This window comes from Nymphaea colorata, chromosome 2 (assembly GCF_008831285.2).
Source record: "Nymphaea colorata isolate Beijing-Zhang1983 chromosome 2, ASM883128v2, whole genome shotgun sequence".
NCBI classification, from domain to species: domain Eukaryota; kingdom Viridiplantae; phylum Streptophyta; class Magnoliopsida; order Nymphaeales; family Nymphaeaceae; genus Nymphaea; species Nymphaea colorata.
This window is the reverse complement of record NC_045139.1, coordinates 10,645,463-10,664,081: the sequence shown is the minus strand read 5'-3', so window position 1 is coordinate 10,664,081 and position 18,619 is coordinate 10,645,463. Positions and strand designations below refer to the sequence as shown.

At 39.1% G+C, this 18,619-nt stretch overlaps 2 protein-coding genes across 4 annotated transcripts; both read right to left on the bottom strand.

The window, feature by feature from the left end:
• Positions 1–3,393: 3,393 nt before the first annotated feature.
• Positions 3,394–4,610, bottom strand: LOC116248833 (protein DMP6-like). The gene has a single exon (XM_031621826.2). It carries the CDS (start codon positions 4,251–4,253, stop codon positions 3,591–3,593), a length of 663 nt encoding a protein of 220 aa, XP_031477686.1. The 5' UTR covers positions 4,254–4,610; the 3' UTR covers positions 3,394–3,590.
• A 1,894-nt stretch (positions 4,611–6,504) lies between these two features.
• LOC116248832 (uncharacterized) lies at positions 6,505–15,935 on the bottom strand. 3 transcript variants are annotated; one of them, XM_031621824.2, is made up of 4 exons: positions 15,779–15,935; positions 14,474–15,702; positions 10,915–11,443; positions 6,505–9,289 (listed from the first exon to the last, which is right to left on the bottom strand). In XM_031621824.2, the coding sequence occupies exons 2-4, from the start codon at positions 15,429–15,431 to the stop codon at positions 6,850–6,852; spliced, it is 3,927 nt and encodes a 1,308-aa protein (XP_031477684.1). In that variant the 5' UTR covers positions 15,432–15,702; positions 15,779–15,935; the 3' UTR covers positions 6,505–6,849. The 3 variants fall into 3 exon arrangements, with proteins under 3 accessions (XP_031477684.1, XP_031477683.1, XP_031477685.1); XM_031621823.2 differs by having other exon boundaries at positions 14,474–15,590; XM_031621825.2 differs by having other exon boundaries at positions 10,915–11,440; positions 14,474–15,590.
• Between the last annotated feature and the right edge of the window lie 2,684 nt (positions 15,936–18,619).

The window sequence follows — 18,619 nt, the reverse complement described above, 5'->3', positions numbered from 1 at the left end:
CCCATTGATTTTTTCACAAAGCTGTCTTCATGCTGTATGCAACTAGCTTGAGAATAAATTAGTATAAGTGAATTGCATAGTGTAATATATCTGAAATCATGGACCCGTATGTGATCCTGTTTCTGAATGGGGAATATTATTGCGATTAATCTCTACAAGTCAGTGCGAGAGAGCTCTTAATGTTTGGGTTTTTTTTTGAGTGGTCGGCCTGTCAGCAGGGGTGGAGCTTAGAAAATTCTCTTCAAGGGGTCACTAAGTATAAATTTTAAAATGTTAAGGGGCACCAATATGTAAAAAGAGAAAAAATTGCAGCAGACTTTACTGCACAAAGACGTCTGCAATCGAAAAAATGAGCAAGGATATCTCTTGACTTTCCATTGGTAAGCAATCAATTGAAAAATTTTTGAAAGTGTAACCTGAAAGTGAGAAGGCACTTCACATGAAAGGTCAATTTCATGTGAGTTTTCATGATAAAATCTTTACGCGGGATGATTATCAGGTCTATGCATATGAAAAATCTAATTTGGAGAAGAGCGTGGGATCTTTATGAAACAACAGGGATGGAATCTCGCCTAACGAATCTCTGAGCTGCATGTAAGTTGCCAACTCCGAATGATGTCAGAAACTTATTCGGATTCAATGTGAAGAAAAGGAGATCAGTTTCAGGTCAGATATCCAATTCACGCCCATCTGCTCTCCATTTATTATATTAAGACACAAGGAATGACCAAGTTCCAGCATCAGCAGGCACATTGAGAAAGAAGTTCTGCCATTAAAGGGGTGGAGCCAGAATCTTTTTTTTTTTTTTTATGGAGCACTAAATATATAATTGACAGATTTTCAATTGGCCTTCCGGCACCATCTTGGGTCTTGTGGGGCTGCTCCATATAACTGGACTCAAGTCCACCAAAATCCAACATAATTCAAATTTCAAATTGAGCTTTGTGACCCATAAAGCCCCTACCTATCTATGCCCCAGAACTCTAAACTAATCCTCAATGAATTTTGTGTGACAAGAAATGAAAGGAAAAAAGTGGATTACAAGGAGGACTAGAACCAGCATTGCAAATAATGGAAGTATGAAACATCTCTTTACCTCTATGGATAATGACTAAAGGTAGGGGGAGGAGGAGGTATGTGTGGGCATTTGCCCATACAAAGTAACAAAAAGTATTTATTTTTATATTAACACCTTAGCGTAATTTTTCTTATTTACATTTGATGCCTCCTAAAAATTTAAAATTTATTACTAGCACCCTTTAACCACAAATTTTGGCTCGGCCCCTAAGGGGGGGGGGGGGAGTGCTTATAAGACAGAACCCTTGAAACAATTGCAGAAGACAGAAGTAGACTGAGGACAGGACGATCATGTTGGCTCATTTCACGATGCTGTCCAAATCAATGCTAAGGACGAACCTTGCTTACTAGTCAGACTGGTTTAACTAAGGCGGGGCTCTTGAAACCAGAACCAAAGATGAAGAAGAAGAAAGGAAGAGAAAGAAAAGAAAAATAAAGTTACCAATAAAAACAAATACCGGAAATTCCCATTCATTTTCAGTTTGTGTGTAGCTCAGCTAAAAGATAACAGGGATTCAACATGTAAATGAGAAAAATTGCTTTGAGATGTCAATATAAAATGGGTACTTTTTACGGGTCTGTGTGGGCAATTGCTCACACCTATCTTTGCACATGCCTGCATGGAAATAGCCTCGAAATGTTGTAGCCATGTGGCCTAACATGGCCAGTGGAAGAAGAGACCGGCTACTACGGTAGGACTACTGGGAAAAACCTCTAGCTGCCAAAACCATCTCACTACTACTATAATCACTCTCATTTATTGAGATGCTGTCAATGACTCAATTGCTTTCTTCTTGAAGTTATGAGAAGCCTCTTGATAGAAACTATGAATTTGACAACTATGGATTTAAGATCCCATTATGCCTTCAAGTTGTTTGATTGCTTCAGATTTTAGAATCTAGGAGTACGTTTAATATGAGGCCCAACTTATATTTCTGGTTCTACCAAATTATGAACTTGAAACCTGTGCGTTTAAGGTCTCATTACACATCAAATCTATGGATATCAAGTCACAATACTGAGGATTCCAATTTGAGATTCATGAACTCAATATGCAAAGTTTGCAAATCCTTGTTGCAATCATGACATTTATGAATCAAAGGTCTAAAATAATCAAACACCCATTTAGATTTTGACAATAGAGTGTCGATTTCTAGTGCAGATTATAAGTTAGTAGTTTGATAAGCTGTAGATCTTAGTAAGAAACCCTTGGTATGTCAACAAAATTATGCCACATCAAACTTATGAAGTTTGGATCACTGACTCCATTTGGTTACTTCAAAACTTAACTGATTTTAAGATCCTGAAAAAATTTTTAGACCTAACGGCGGTGCGGTTTTGTGAAAATGTCAGATCTAGTGCCTGTCGGACCTGGATTCAGTTTTAAAAATTCAGTCTCAAGGCCTAGTCCCAACTGTAAATCCAATTAGGAGACACCCAATTCACGAGGCTGGATCTGATCAAGTATCAGAGATCTGAAAGATGGATCCGAGCCGCTCAGAATCCAAATGGTGATGAATGCGTATGGCCCTGCTAATGATGTTCAACTTTATAATGGACCAAAGGCAATGAAAAAATGACTTTTAATGTTTACAATGAGAAAAATTGCGTGGCTCTGCATGGGCAACTGCCCACACAAGCCTTATGAGGCAGATATATGGAAACATATGTATTAAGGTGAGAGCCTTGATTGTGCTGGTTTAATCTGTCATTGTAGTCATCCTTTTAAACAATGCAATATTTTTAAATTTAGAAAATCAATAAAATAATGCCATGCAAAGCTGATATACCTCATGATGTGTATTGGCAGATACGCCATACGGGCATTGGTTGGATGTGCAGAGTAATATAATCTCTATTCTTAAGGTGAGAGACTTGATTGTGCTGGTTTAATGTGTCATTGTAGTCATCCTTTTCTTTGCGTTCTGTTTTTCGCTTGTTTAGGCAAAAAATTTCCTCTGGCCGAAGAAGGTAGATAAGAACTTGAAGATTTTTTAGTGAATGTTTAATGTCTTCATCACGATTTTAACCCGTCACATTCATGAATTTGCGGTTTAAAGAAAAGAATGGACGTGAAAGTTGAATGTCTAAGAGGAAGGCCAAGATTGAAGTGAAGATCGATATCCAAGGAAAGTGTTACTGAAAAATGTGCTCCCATCTAGTTAACTTTCGTTCTGACATGATATTTCATTTTCATTTCTGCATTCATTCGATCATCGCTTTCATTTGAATAAGAAATCGAGTATAGATTAGTGAGGTATACTCTCCGCTTCAATAGCATTGAAGATGTATGAATGATGGACAGACACTATGGTGCAATCGTTTTTGTGGACCTTAGCCACAGAAGAATTATCATTTCTTGTTGGATAGTTTGTACAGGCAAAGGAGAGGAACAACCAACAAATTTCTTCTCCAAAACTGAAAGAAAGGGCAGAAACAAATGGAATAGGACGAACGATCAGAGCTGCAGGATTGGAAAAGGAAAGAAGAAGAAATTAAAGACCGCAACGGCATCAATCTGAGGAGGGTGTTAAGGGGAACCCAATTCCATGGCGCTTAGTGGGGAACGCGACGAACAGCATGCTGCACAAGACCCCGATGCCCACGGGCAGCGACGAGAGCACCTCCTTCATCTCCGCCGACGGCAGAGGGTAGAAGCAGCCGACGACGTTCTGATCGAGGAGCGCGACGGCGGCAAAGACCAGCAAGGACGCGAAGGCGTGGACGAAGTCGATCCACCTGATCCTGAACTCCGCGGCCTTTTCGGGTGCCAAGCTGCCGGCGTCGCCGTCGCCGTCGAGGACCAAGAGACCGCGCGGGGTGGCGATGCCGTGGCGGACGGTGCCGTCGGGACGCTTGAAGCTGTCGGTGAAGGAGAGGAGGAAGCAGGAGATGCCGCAGAGGGAGAGCAGGGAGGCGGCCATGAACCGGCTGGCGTCGGTGCACCTGCCTTGATTGGTGAAGACGGGCGACAGCAGCTGGAAGGCCAGCACCGTTCCCGTCGGCAGCAGGTTTGCGAGGTGGGCGGTGCTCCTGAACGTCTGGTTGATTGCCTTCTGCATTGAGCTGTTAGCGCTCCCCGCTTGCTGCTGTTGCTGATCCTCTACTTTCTCCAACAACGGACTTCTCATCTGCTGCTGCTCCTGCGACTCTACGTCTGATCCCTTCATTGCCATCAAGAAAGAGAGATTGGAAGATGTTGGGATTGCCTGGAACGTGGGTTAAGCGGGGATGAATTTAAGCAATGCGGGAGAGATGAAACAGAAAGGTTGTTGCTGTTTCTGGTCAGTTTTGTGGGGAAGGAGGAGGAGGGCAAGATGGTTGGGAAAGAGGCGGAGGCTTAACGCCTCTTTCCCTCTCCAGAGTGGCTCCGTCGTTGTGAATTCCAAGAGAGGAGCGTTTGCTTACGGTTACACCCGTCGTTAAGAACAGTATCTGTTACAAAGACGCAGTGGCCTTCCATGGAAGAACGGCCAGAGAGAGAGAGGGAGGGGGCGAGGCAATGACCTCCATTAGAGGGCAAGCAACGAACATTTCTGTCGTGGGGTTGGAATCCAAGCATACGTGAACAGCGACCTCGTTGGTGGATATTGTCCATTCGGGGGTTTAAGCCGCGTGATTTAAAATTCCAAAAATTGTCAAGGTTTGTTTGACATAGACACTTGTTTTACACCCAAATTCCAACAAGAGGAGACTGATTTATTTCACCAATTTTTATCTAAACATAAGTTCAACCAAATAATTCTATAATAATGTTCAAATGGCATATTTATTATGGAAATTTATAAGAATCAATATATGTAGTTCATATGTCTTGCCGGCTTCAGACCAGTGAATATAGGTTCTGCCAAAGTAGAACAACCAGCCGTTTGCTCCACGATACGATATGCAGCAAACAATCTCTGGAAGGAAGTTTTTCAATGAAAGGTAGGGAGTGATCCTCCCAAGCAACCTTTCATTGAGATATCTGACCTAGTAGAGTGTAGTCGGGTATAGTTCAAATGGGTGGGCTGAGACAAGTCATGCGGTGTATTTTCAGTTCAACTCATAGATAGCTATATTTATGTACGACAGAAAGGGTTGGTCCTACGTGCAAATTGAAGCATGTTGAGAACTCAGTGCACTGGTGCCGATACAGAAGAAATAAGAAAAGTTTCCGCTCTCGATCGAACAGTGGGATTAATTCTCTTGCATACTCGACATAAGATTTAGTATAAAGATAACCTTACCCCTTGACTTAGTAGTAGCAAGAATGCATATCCACCTGACGAAGCAAGAATGAACGTCTACTCCGCCTACGCTAGAAAAACCGTCAATGTATTTGAGGATCATGATAATGGCGAGAAAAATTGTGTCTTGCATCTTTTTACTCTGCTTTTATGCACCGCTTTATTCCAAGTCAACAGCGAGAAGGTACCACAAACTGAAATTGCATTTTAGGTAAACCACCAAACAAGCGCGAAAGCATAGTCTTATTGAAATATCGTTGACTAGACTCGAGAAGAATCTTCTCATGCTTTTTTTTTAACCAGATTCCTGTCAATATTTATATGTTAACTCATGAAAAACTCAGTGAAGGTACAGTTCATAGCATATTGTAGTTTTTTGGGTATCCATTAAAGGACAAAAAAACATGCGTTATGGTTCTATACTCATCCCTACATCCATATCTTTTTTTCTAAAACATGTTAGACAGAGACAAATTAGACCTCAGCTTAGGCGATATTTGTTATCATAAGGAGAAAAAAGGAATACGAAAAGATCAAAGATACAGCTAAGGCAGTTTCTAGAGATCCTATCTAGAGGAAGAGAAGATCAATGATAGTCTTACTTCCTCAATTCAAATGTGATCCTGAAATACTAAAACTGCAAAACCCCCATGATAAGAAATGGACTCTCCCTCGTCTTATATTTTTCCTCAAAAGCCTGCTGTCACCATCGTTGCATAAGCTGTAGACCAAATCTATCCACCGTTATCCATCTATTGCTAAGTCACATAAGTACGGCCATTTTGCACAACTACCGGTACCAGTAAGGCAGTACTTATACAGAAGATTTTAAGTCGTTCATTTGCTTAATTACAATTTCAACATGTTTCGAATCAAAACCAATTCAAAACACAATTGTTTTTTTGTTTTTAAGTTTTAAGCATTGTCTTCGTGATATATTTAGTATGAATTTTGCTTTTTGTGTTTTTGTAAAAGTTTTCACAGATGTATGTACACATGTTTGTATATACTTGTCTATACATACTTTTTTTTGTCGTACCATCGTATCTAAATTTTCTAAAATCGCCGTACCAGCACAACTTTCTTGTACCCGTGCCAATGTGACTTAGATCTACTGATATTTTAATACCGTGGTTGCAAAAAACCATGCTTCCTAACAGAGGAATACCTTCAATGTTATACAGAGGACGATACCACGTGAATAAATGACAAAGTTCCAAACAATATCAGTCTCTCACAGAGTTACAAGAAATATCTCGGTTCAGTCTTGCCACCCCGTGACAACGTACTGCTGCTCCCCGTGGGCTCTCAAGCACCAAGATACTAGTAGAAAAAAATAGACCCCAGCATTAGCCAACTATAGGGTTCACATCTGATTTTGATGGTTCAGCATTAAAATAAAAGAAAAAAAAAAGGTATTCTTTGAGCAGCAACATCCTTGAAAATTGATCTTTATATCTTTTCCACAAAAGATTCGGTAGCTTCCTCACTAGTCATGACCAGTCATAATTACCCCTGTCATCAGCCACCAACTTGTCACGCTTTACTGATGGAGATCGTGGTCATCACCATGGACCTCAAGACTACGGATTGGAGGAGGCTGAACGTAAGCTGAGGCCACAGAAACGTCCACATCCATAGATATCTCTCCTTTTCTGTTGGTGGTCTCGCAAAGTCTTTCATTATCCAATTTTACTTTCTTTGATTTCTCCTCGTCTTTTTGTTGATCTGAATCATACTCACCAGATTGCCTGTGACGGCGAGATGTCTCATTAGTATATCTGTGATGAGATCTCCTCTTATCCACCTTCAGGTCTCCTACATCTTCCTTGACAGATGACCGCTTGCTGGCAGTCCTACTTTCATGTTCCCTATCGTCCGATTCCTTAGCATGTCTATGAGACCTGCTCTTGTCATCAGTTGATTTTCTTGAATATTCTCCAAGTTGTTGATCTTTGACAGTGTCCTTACGATCTGATCTTGATTTTGTGTCATGGTGATCTGATTTTGACCTGTCATGAGTGTGCCTACTTGATCTACTCCTATCCTCCCTTGTTTCTCTTGTATAGCCCTCAGAAAGTCTCTCATCAGCCTTATCAACTCGATCGGACCGTGACTTCTCGTGACCATGTCTATTAGATCTCCTTCTATCATCCCTGGAATCTCTTGATTCATCGCCTGCAATAGGCTTGTCTATGTGATCTTTGGAACGTTCTTTGTGGTCTGATCTCGACTTGTCATGAGCATCACTGCGAGACCTTCTTCTATCCCTTAAATCACCGTCTTCCTCAATATATTGACCGTGGGATGTCTCCTTTTGGCTTTCTAGATCTTTGTGATGCGATCTTGATTTATGAGATTTAGCAATTTCATTCAGGTTGTGCTTTGATTCCTCATAACAATGTCGACGACATCTATGTTTATCATCCCTCCCATTCAGAGTTTTTTCTTCATGAGATCCATCATTCGGTGTCTTGTTCGTACTGTCATGTTCTCTATCATCCATCTTTGACTGGCGGTAAGAAGAGTGAGACTTGGTTTTGCACTTTCTTGAATCATCTTCAGCTCTGGATGGATTATTTGCAACATGTTCAACTCCTATCAGCACTCTGACATCTGATTCTGATTTCTTAGATGCACGCAGATGAGGTTTGTCTCTATTGTTTTCTGAATCTACAGAACATTCCCCTGCAGTGGACTCGCTGATAATCTCATGCACCTTTACAGTTCCTAAACTTTCTGATTGCAGCTTATCATCATCCTGAGATCTGCTTGTATCATCACCTCCAAAATTTCTGGAATCCTCACCATCAAGAGTCTGGTACATTTTAGTCAATTCAACATCATGTGACGCATTGTAAGTACTATGTGGGTCACTCTCATCTGACTTTTGGCATCCTGAATCTTTCTCAATCGAAAGTTGATTATCAAAGGTCACATTAAAATTATAATTTTCCTCCATATCCAACTCTGACTTCTCAAATTTGCCCGTGTCTTCAGCGAACTTTCCAGTGAATATGTCACAGCCATCATCCTTCAAACAGCTTGAATCGTCCTCATTAACCGCTTGATCCTGTTCAGACTCACTATTTTTGCCAAATTGCCTGATGTCTGTATCCATTATACCACCCTTGCTCTCATATTTCACATTGTTAGGTTGATCTAAAACTTCTAATCTAGAAGATTTAGAATGTGTACCATGGGAAGGTGATGCGTGGCTAAAATCAGAAGGTTCTGGTGAACTTTCTCCAGCAGTAACTTGATCCTTGGCTGCTTCATCAGCTTTGTCTGATCTGGAGTCAACCTTCAGTGTCTCAGAAGGACTCTTTTTGTCCTCAGGATGATGGCTGTGGTCTGGCGATGAATACCTTGGATGTCTGCTACTGCGAGATGATTCACGTGTATGCCTGTCATCCCTAGAATTTCTTGAATCTCCATCAGCTATAGATTTGCCTTTGACAGAATCACCTTTATCATCAGTTTTGTCATCTCTTTTCAACTTCCTCGATTTACCATCATCTCTTCTCTCATCTTCATGTCGCCTACCTTCTGCTGATGGAGATCTAGAGCGCCTACTATGACGACGTGACCTATCATGATAGGCTCGACCAGGTGATGATCTCGACTCTCGACCATACTTTGGTGACCTTGAACCAGCATGAGATGATCTTCTTGTATGAGGAGTCCTACTCCTACTTCTGTTTCTTCTTGAAAGTGATGAATATCTATCCCGTGATCTCTCCCTTTGATATCTTTCAGGTCTTCGACGGCTACTTGTATCATCTCTGTAAGGACGTCGTTCAACACCATAGCTACGGTAATGATGTCGAGATCTCACAGGAGATCTGGATCTTCGAACACTGGAGTGCCTTTTTGGAGACAAAGAACGTGACTGCCGGCTCCTTCTATATCTGATGGGTGATCTTGACCTGGACTTTGATCTCGACCTGGACTTTGATCTCAATTGCGGGCTGGAGCCTGACCTGCTCAGTTAGCCATTCAATTCAGTAGCATTCACCACCAGAAACACAACCGGATAAGTTTTAAAGCACTTCTGTTTGTTGGAGGAAAAAAAAAATCATAAAAGAAATAAAAAGAAATGTGCCAAAGAGATGGATCCCCACAGCCAGGGAGATAGCATAGCCCAAGTGTATTATAAATACACATCAATAAGCAGCACTTAAATAGTGAGATGTGCCGAATAATTTATATACAGAAGGCTTGAACAGCTGTGGATAAGGATTGGTCAAGCTTGACTAAACTCAAATAATATTCCTTGCATATTTAGCACAAAATTTACCATCTTTATCTCATGAAAACACCACTTTGACAGTACGTTATTAGCAACATAAACGAACATGCCTACTAAGATGTTGAAACATATTTCATTAGTTAAAGCTGTTTTGCTTTTATGTACTTGCTCAACTAATATAGTTAAAAAAATGTTCCCCAGAGCCCCCCTATGTGTGTTGCGTATATAGCAATATTGTAAAAAGCGTATCGTAAGCCGTATAAATATCGTAATTGTATCGTATTTTAAAAAAAATCAGAAAAAATAGAAAAAATCCGAAAAAATCATAAAAAAGCAACTGTATCGTAACGTATCGGTGTTTGTATCGTACGATACGTGCGATACAAGCACGATACACCACCTATTTACGATACAGGTGGTGTATCGTATCGCATTTTTGAAACGCGATGATAAGTATTGTACAATACAGCCTCATATCATATGATACGTACAACACTATATAGTATATACAGAATTCAAAACCCATTTCATGTCAAAACCCAAAATTTTTTGAACCAGTGACAAACCATGGTGAAAGGAAAGCAACAGGTTGAAAATCTTTGACAATCGTATCCAGACGCTTGAAAATGAAAAGAAAAATGAAGGGCGGAAAAGCATTTTCCCATCACGGTTCCGAACAAGAGAATTATCTCATGTAAAGAAAAATAAAAAATACAAAAATTTCATGCAAAAGGAATGTCTATATAGAATGTAGAGATCCTTTTCATAAGACAGATCTATCCCCTTTCTCCTATCCTTTGCCTTCTCCCTTTTCCAATTAAGCTCACATGCACAAACAGAAATCCTTATGTGTTCTTCCATATAAAAAACTCAGATATAAAAGTTTTCCCTTCATAGCAAAAACTTCATCTATTATCATATGTAAAACTTAGAAATTTGTTACTTTCTTACTTAAAAATGCACTGTAAAATGTAAATCATTTCAACAATCAGAACCAAATTGGAGATTATAAGCTCGGATCAGACTCTAACAATCCAAATAAAAATGAAGCTTGAACAGAGTCTGGATCCTGTTAACTTAAACAGGCTGAGCTTGAACCCTTGCAGCTCTATCCAAAACTGCTAAACCACAGACCAGTCAAAAAGTGCCAATCACATACATATTATTATGTAATGTGCTGGATAAACAAAACAGGAAAAATAAAATGCAACTGGAGATAGATTCTTATGTCATGCAAAGTGCCAGAACAGCAACACAAAAGAAAAAAAATGGTCACAAGAGATATATAGACATTTCATTTTGTGAAAAGCAAACTTGAATATTTCAAAATTGACGAAGGACTGCAATGATAAATACCTCTGCTTCTGGTCTGGTTCCTTATCGCCCTCCATATTCCCACTGCCATCAACTTTCAGCATCTTGCTTATTTCTGCAGCCCTGGCTGATGCAATTTCTGCGGCGGACTTCACAGATGCTGCCTTATTGGCAGCATGCTGTGCAGCTAGAGATTGTTGCATGACCAAGGCCTGTTGAAACTGCATTTGTTGCATGGCAACTGCTTGTTGCATCATCAGGGACAAAGAAGATTGCTGCACAGATGAGTTCAGGATACTTGTTTTTGCAGGAAGAGATTTTGCCATTTCAACATTCAATGGACGACCTCCAACATCCATGTTATTTAGTGCCAAAGCTGCAGTTGCTTCTTCGGGTTTTGAATATTCTATATATGCAAAATGCTTTGAATCTGTGATGCTACATTCCACGACAGTCCCACAGTAGCTGAAGAGCTGTTTTAGCTGTTCCACAGTTAGAAGCGGACTTAAGTTGCTAACTTGCAGTGTTCTTTTCAAAGCGTCATTCTTCTCCTCTTTACCCGAAGAACCTGCTGAAAATAAAATAAAATATTTGATGCCAGTGAGTATTGTATGGGTAAAAAAGAAGCCACTAAAAGAAAGCATGATAAAAATGTGTCAAAGACGCTTTAGAAACAGCAACATTTTGTTTATTCTACGAAAGGCAGTTTGTGAGTTTATATGCATCTTGGGAACATCTACTTCTCATTTCTTTGAATGTGACTCTTTTTCAAATGAACTGCTAATTCAGATTCTGAAGACAATCACCTCTGACCCTGCAAGGAAAATTTTGACGACTTCCAAGGTAGAAAGACAATAAGAAAAGCAATAGGTGGCTGCACTACAAAGATGATGCACAAGATGCCAACCCAATCAAAGTTAAAGTGATAAGATCACTGTGCGGTTAAGCCACAGCCCTGGTTTTTTTAACTTTGGTTCCTCTTGGACCCAGTAGTATCCAATTTCAAGCCTGCCTTAACTGTAGTACACCTGGTTAAACAAAAAAAAAAAAAGAAAAGAGAAGAGAGAAACAAAAAAGAGAAAAAAAAAGAACAGAAGAAAAAGCTATCAGCCCACAAAGACCCATCTTTGACCAACACCATGAATAATCTGAGAGTTTCTGATTCATTCAACATATAGTAACAAAAATTGCACACAAATTAGAGCGTGCAAAAAAATAAATGCATATTCACTAAGATTCAGTAAGTCCATCAGTAAAGTAAAGCTATTCAGTGTGGATCAACTGGAATCAACAGTTAACAGAATAGCAACTAGCAACGATTATAGCAATACGCAAACACAAGACCAAGCGAGGCAGATTTTTAAGAGTAGAAACCAGTATAGGAACAAGCAAACACGAGTGGGACAGAAATCTTTGCAAAATACAAGTTTAAAATAAAACAAGGATATGGTCCTATGGATAAGAATGTCCCACATTCCATGCAAGATAATAGACCTAAATAAAAACCACAAAAGCCAAAATATGTTTAATGAAGTAGATCATTCTTGAAGTAGCTAAACCATCCACACTAAGTCTCAATGTCAAACAATTAACTGCACAGCATTTGTTATTGAAAAGATACGTAAACACAAGAAATGGGAGAATACCTTGGGAGAAGATACATAAGGTATGATTGTGTGAATATATACTCATTTTGATCCATTAAACTAAAAAGAAATCTCTACAGATTACACTGATACCTTTCAACATTGTTATACAGAACACTTACAAATGCAACTCAAAGCATGCATTTTAACACTACTAAAAGTAAATAACATCAAGGATTGACTAACTGTCAGGAACAGGCATCAAGATCCAGGAAGGCAAGTTGTCAAAATCTAAAGTGAGACACAAGTTGCTCAAGGCGGTAAAGAGACTAGCCTGGACTAGTGGGTTGGATTCAGTCAACTAAAGTAAATAAGAACAAAATATGGAAACACAAACATATTGATAAACAAGTATACATAAGATATACACATACAGCACACACATACTTGTGTATGTGTGTGTACATCTAATGTTAAATAGATAACAAGTCATTAAGCCTGAACTCTTCACATGACATATGGAATTTAATGGTGAAACATCAGAATGGTCTACAGAAAACACTTCATGCAAACCCAGCTTGTCCTTGTAAGCAGGAGCACCCATTCTCTGCACTTCTCCATCTTTGAAAACTGAGAATAAACAAATAAATAGTGAAACAAGAACCGGACCAAAACAAGGATGTGAGAGAAGAAGTCTTTCTGAGTTTGTGTCTCCTGTCAACCACGAAAAATCTACAAGCTGAGGCTGGAACTTTTCAAAATTCAAGAGTTAAGTGAGTAAATAAACCACTCAAATAAAGCCATCGTCATGACCATTTGGTTAACCTCTGCCTCCTGATGAAAATAAGGGCCCACCATCAAAGATTAAAAAATAAGCCTGTTTGAGAGGGACACCCCAAACGATAAGCATTTTCACAATAGTTTCCAGGTAGTACTCGCATAAGAACCTATATCAAAAGTTTAATCTGACTCTATTGCAGTAACACATTCCCACTAACCTCTCTCTAATGCAAACCACTACCAAATTAACCAACCCAGCATCCATGAGCATATGACCAAATTAACTCCATCCCACTAAGCACATTATATTCTTGTGTTTTCTTGATTTTTTTTCTTTTCAAGCAACTACAGAAAAAATGGTGCTTCTAATAACCAAACAAAGTAATTGTGGAAATGACATTTACTAGTTGCAATAAAGAGCAAAAATAAGCAACATGTTACTGAATTGAAGTTGCATTCAAAACCAATCTAGACATTCTTCTGGAAACTCCAGATTGAAGCTCAATGTATGTTAATCTGATTTTTAAGTTTGTTTTGACCACATCACGTCATTACTCTCCCAGCTTAGTACAGGATTATCATGAAGTTTGATTATTTTGCCATATGAGCATCAAATACCTGCTTTTCAATTCAACATGATGTAACTTTGTATTATCTCAATTAAAATGATGACTGTTCCCATTTGTCTTCCAGAGAAAAGTTGTCAGCAGATCAACTTACTTGCTTATTAAACTATGAGTTTTGAAAATAATAGTCCATACTCACACCCTTTTTGTTTTTTGAGAGTCAGATGGGCAATAACCCCAACAGAGTTGAAACCAAATCTTGGTGATGGGCCTGACTTACAAATACAACTGTCTCGTTCAACCCCACATAAAACCATAAACCTAAAACAAAATCTAATCCATGGGATGCAATTTGGTGATCATGTTCACACATTTTATCGCTTCATGGGTTAATATTCATGCTTCTGTGATGGTGACAGCACCTACATGTGTGGGCCCCCTGGTTGATCGCCAGACAGATGATCGGATATGTTGTATATCCAGTTTACTCATGTTACCGTTAAGATGAGGTTGTCTTCAAAGTCAAGAAATAATTAACAGTAAACCACGACCTCAAAACATAACAAGGAGTAGGAAGAATGAAGAAACAGAATATCAAGAAACTCAAATCCATTTAGATAACTTGGAAAGATAAAACGCCTACAAAATTAGGCAAAGAAACATGCAAACCTGAAGAATTTGCAGATGCCTGTGCCTGAGCTGCATGAGCTTGAAGAGCCTGTGCTGCGACAATTGCCTGGGCAGCCGCCATAGCAGCTGCAGAAGGTGCCATTGGCACCTGACTAACTGTCCCCAGTGTGGTAGTTGCTGTGAGTGCAGCCATCAGAAGATTATGAGGAGGATGGTTGAGCTTGCAATCTGTTTTTATGCACCGCCCATTCATGTACTCTCGGCAGATTTCCCCCAAGGATGCGCCAATCCCTGGCAAAATCGCCCCACCAGATGCCCCAGAAATGGTACCAGGGATCATTCCCAGCAATCCAGGGAATGCCCCCGATACTGATCCTGAATAATTGGGCATGTTCGGCATCGTCTGGTTCACAAGATTGGGATAGGGAGAAGTGGTAGGAAATGGTGCAAGGACGCCAGCCGCAGAAGGCGTACCAGCAGAGAAGAAGACAGGAAAAGGGCTGCCCATGATCGACTTGCCATTACATTCCACATTCACCATGTAGTTCCCTCTTTTGGGCACCACATAGGTGACAGCGTACGTTCCATCACCATGGTCCTTCACCACCCCTTCCTGCTCAGACCCACCAACCCCAACATCCGGACTAACCTTCACCTTCAGCTCCGCCCCACCTGTCGTGACCTTCCGGCCATCTGAATCCTTAGCGACCACAATGAAAGAGCAGGGAGCACATGCTGCTCCACCGGCGATACCGGCACCAGCAGCCGTGCACTTCGAGGGATCAATAGGACCGATGGGCTTGTCTTTTAGACTCTCATCCTCCAACTCGCTATCGGACGAGGCCGATTCCTTATCATCAGGTTTCTGCACATCCTTGAATGTGGCTTCAAACGCCGCCTTCGCTGCCGCCGCCTTCTCCGCCTCGCTCTTGAGCTTCGCCTCCTCCGCCTGTTTCATCCATATCGGTCGTCCAGGCGCCGCGCCACGATCCGCCATTCGGGCTCGACGTCCCTCAACCCAAAAATCTAAAACCTAGTCCCGCTCCCAGAATTCACCGGTTCAGACCGCACCGGTTATTCACCAAATCCACACATAAAAACCCTATGATTCTCCTCCTTTTCCCCTTTCTTCTGGACGACCTTCTAACACAAAGCCCTAAGAAAATATCGAATTCATGAATCCACAAGTATAATAAGAACCGATCTATGAACGATGAAAATGCAAAGCCTTGGAAGAATAAAAAATCGACATCGACGACCATAAGTTCCTGAAATCCGAAGAGAAGAAAAGGGATTTCATTTAGAAACAAACTTCAGGAAGAAACGAGGACAGAAATGCAGTACCTTTGTAGGAAAATGGGGACTCGGCCAGACGCGAGGGAGAGAGAAAGCCTAGCCTAGGGTTTCTGGAGATTCCAAGAACCCGTATATCGTCACGTCCACCAAACTCGATCCTCGTGGGATGAAGATGAACGTACGGTTCAGGGATGTTAAACGGACCGGACCCAACATGGCATGGTTCGCCCTGCTACTGTATTTCAAATACGGAAATTTTCATTCCTAGTTCCACAATTTTACTTATAATCTCAAACAAGAGCTTCAATATTCGAATTTTTCCAACCTGTACTACCCCGTAACCCCGGGCCCGAAGTAGCCTGAACGCTCTAAGGGGCCAAGACTGCTTAAAGCCTAGTCGAACACCTGAAGCCTAAGCTCGGGCTCAGTTCAGTTCGGTTAGTTAACATAAAAAATATATTTTTAATATAAAATAATATATAAATATAATTAATTATAATAAAATATATATAATTATATATATATAGTAAAAAATAATATTAAAAAAACTTATCGAACCGATTTGAACTGACCTTATATCATTAAATTAAACCCAGCCCTAGGTTATGTTTGTACTTGATATGAAACCCCAAGACATATAAGTTATCAAGGGGTTGAATCCATGCCACTTGAACTAACGGAAAACCACTCAGTGGCCATTCAAAGGGAGAGGGAAGGCAGCAGCCATGACCCCCTTGTGTTCTTGAAAAAATAAATTTTACAAAATAAAACTTCTAAAAATTTTGTTTGGCCTTGATAACAAATTTTTTATATTTTTGATCATTTATTATACTTAATTTTATACATAAAACATAAAAACTAAATATAGATAAAAGTCTATGTGAATTATCAATGAACTTGATTAATAGTTGACAGCAGTAGTCACTGGTCATTGGTCATGCCAGCTCCTGAAATAACTTTTTGTAACTGAGTTCAGTTATATGTTGTGACCATACCAGGTCAGTGCTTCACAAGCATTATGCTAAAGGCTGGCTAGCGCCCTTTAGCCAAAATTTTGCTAGCAGAGTTGATAGGATACTAAACCTAAATTGTTTTCAAAAAGGTAAATGACAACTAATATTTTAATCATACCTCTTCATAAACTACGATTCATTCATATAACATTTTTAAAGTGTTTCATGAATGTGTCCCAATCTTTAGGCTATATTCATGTAGCAGTTACACAATGTTTTGTTTGCCGAACAAACCCTTACTTGTTTGCAATTTTCCTTTAGTGACAAATTTCTTGCTTTTTTTTCGAATAATATAGCATATCAAGTGAAGTATTAAACAAAAAAGCGTTCAGTTAGATAAAATGATTTTAAACATTTGCAATTAGAATGATAAATATATATACTCCATTAGTTTTCCTATATAGCCATCGTTTCTTAAAATTATTGGAGTATAGAAAAATGTTGTTGCATATTGTACATCTGGTAACAAATGATGTTTTCAAATAAGTAGACAAATTAATTTTATCAAATGGTATGGTCTAAGATCATTAAAAGCTTGTACTTTCATAGTTAGACTACTATCATTTTCACATATAAAAGCACCTCTTAATGACCTTCCCTTAACGATGAAGCCCAATTTACTGTCAAATTATTTACTTGAGATACTTTGTCATGTAATGGAGTGACATGTGGAATTTTTATTGGTGGTCTTATCCATTTGAAAGTGCATTCCTGTGGTGTCGTCCATAGTAGTTGAATTATACCCTGAACTTGTATTTCTTATTCATAAAAATTTCCGTGAATATGTTATTTTTACTTTTTAATACTTGGATGTTCATAAACTTTCTAAAGCATTTTTATTTACCATTCCATTGTGATGTTTAAATTAGGCTTAGCATGCTTCAATTTGTTTTGTATTTTCTCAAATATTTGTTATCTACCATAATTTTCAATCTTTTTTTTTGTGAGTGCATTTCTAAAGCTTCTCTGAATTTTCATAGTAAGAAGATGAGATTGTTCGGTCCTTGGCCCCACCTCAAAAAAAAAAAATTAATTTACATGTACATTTTAAAAAACTTCAGTTGTCCTGTATAAAAATTTTGAAAAATGATATTTCGGCCCCAATCAAAGTTTAAAAACTTTAATTCGGCTCCCTTCATGAAAAAATTCTGGCTCCACCCCTGGACCTGCAGTCAATAATTGCACTTAGTCATCGCGCCTTAATAGCTTGTCCTTTTTAATTGTAACTTAACCATCTCCATATAAATCCAATGATGCATGTAATAGAGATATTAACACTCATTTAGGCATAATCAGGTTTTCAAACATCAGATATTAAATCAATTTAAACATGCATGTAAAGTTTATATACAAAAAACTTCATAAAATTCGTGAATGTAGAACTTCTAAAAAGCTCATTAGCATAAACTCTCGTACAACAAAAAACAATGAAAGAATGAAAGTTAACCTTCAGTTAGATCAAGTGAGCAACTCCATTGCACATTCTGGCACAACTAGACACCATAAAAATTGAAAGGAAGAGAAAATATAAACCTAACTAAAATAATTTACAACAAACATAATGGGAGAATAACATGAGGAAAAGAATGAATCTCTAGTGGATTGGAGCAAGGTAATAACATAAAATTCACTATGAAATCGAAAACAATGTATGTTAGCATCCTGCTTGAATAAAACCCATAATCAGATCTCTCTTTCTCTCTCTCTCTCACTATATATATATATATGAGAAAGTTGGCAAAAACCAGACCATTTAGGAAAGAAACAAAAACCAAGACCATTAAAATTGATTAATAAAATAATTTTTTTGCAATCTAACCTTCTAGTAAGATGTGCCACTTCCAGCAGTCTTGCATCGGAACCTTATAGATATGTT

Coding starts and splice junctions, on each gene's coding strand:
- LOC116248833 (XM_031621826.2), bottom strand. CDS start 4,253: ATGGCAATGAAGGGATCAGACGTAGAGTCGCAGGAGCAGCAGCAGATG.
- LOC116248832 (XM_031621824.2), bottom strand. CDS start 15,431: ATGGCGGATCGTGGCGCGGCGCCTGGACGACCGATATGGATGAAACAG. Junction 11,444..14,473: donor GGCATCTGCAAATTCTTCAG/GTTTGCATGTTT, acceptor TTTTATTTTCAG/CAGGTTCTTCGGGTAAAGAG. Junction 9,290..10,914: donor GAACCAGACCAGAAGCAGAG/GTATTTATCATT, acceptor CTAACTGAGCAG/GTCAGGCTCCAGCCCGCAAT.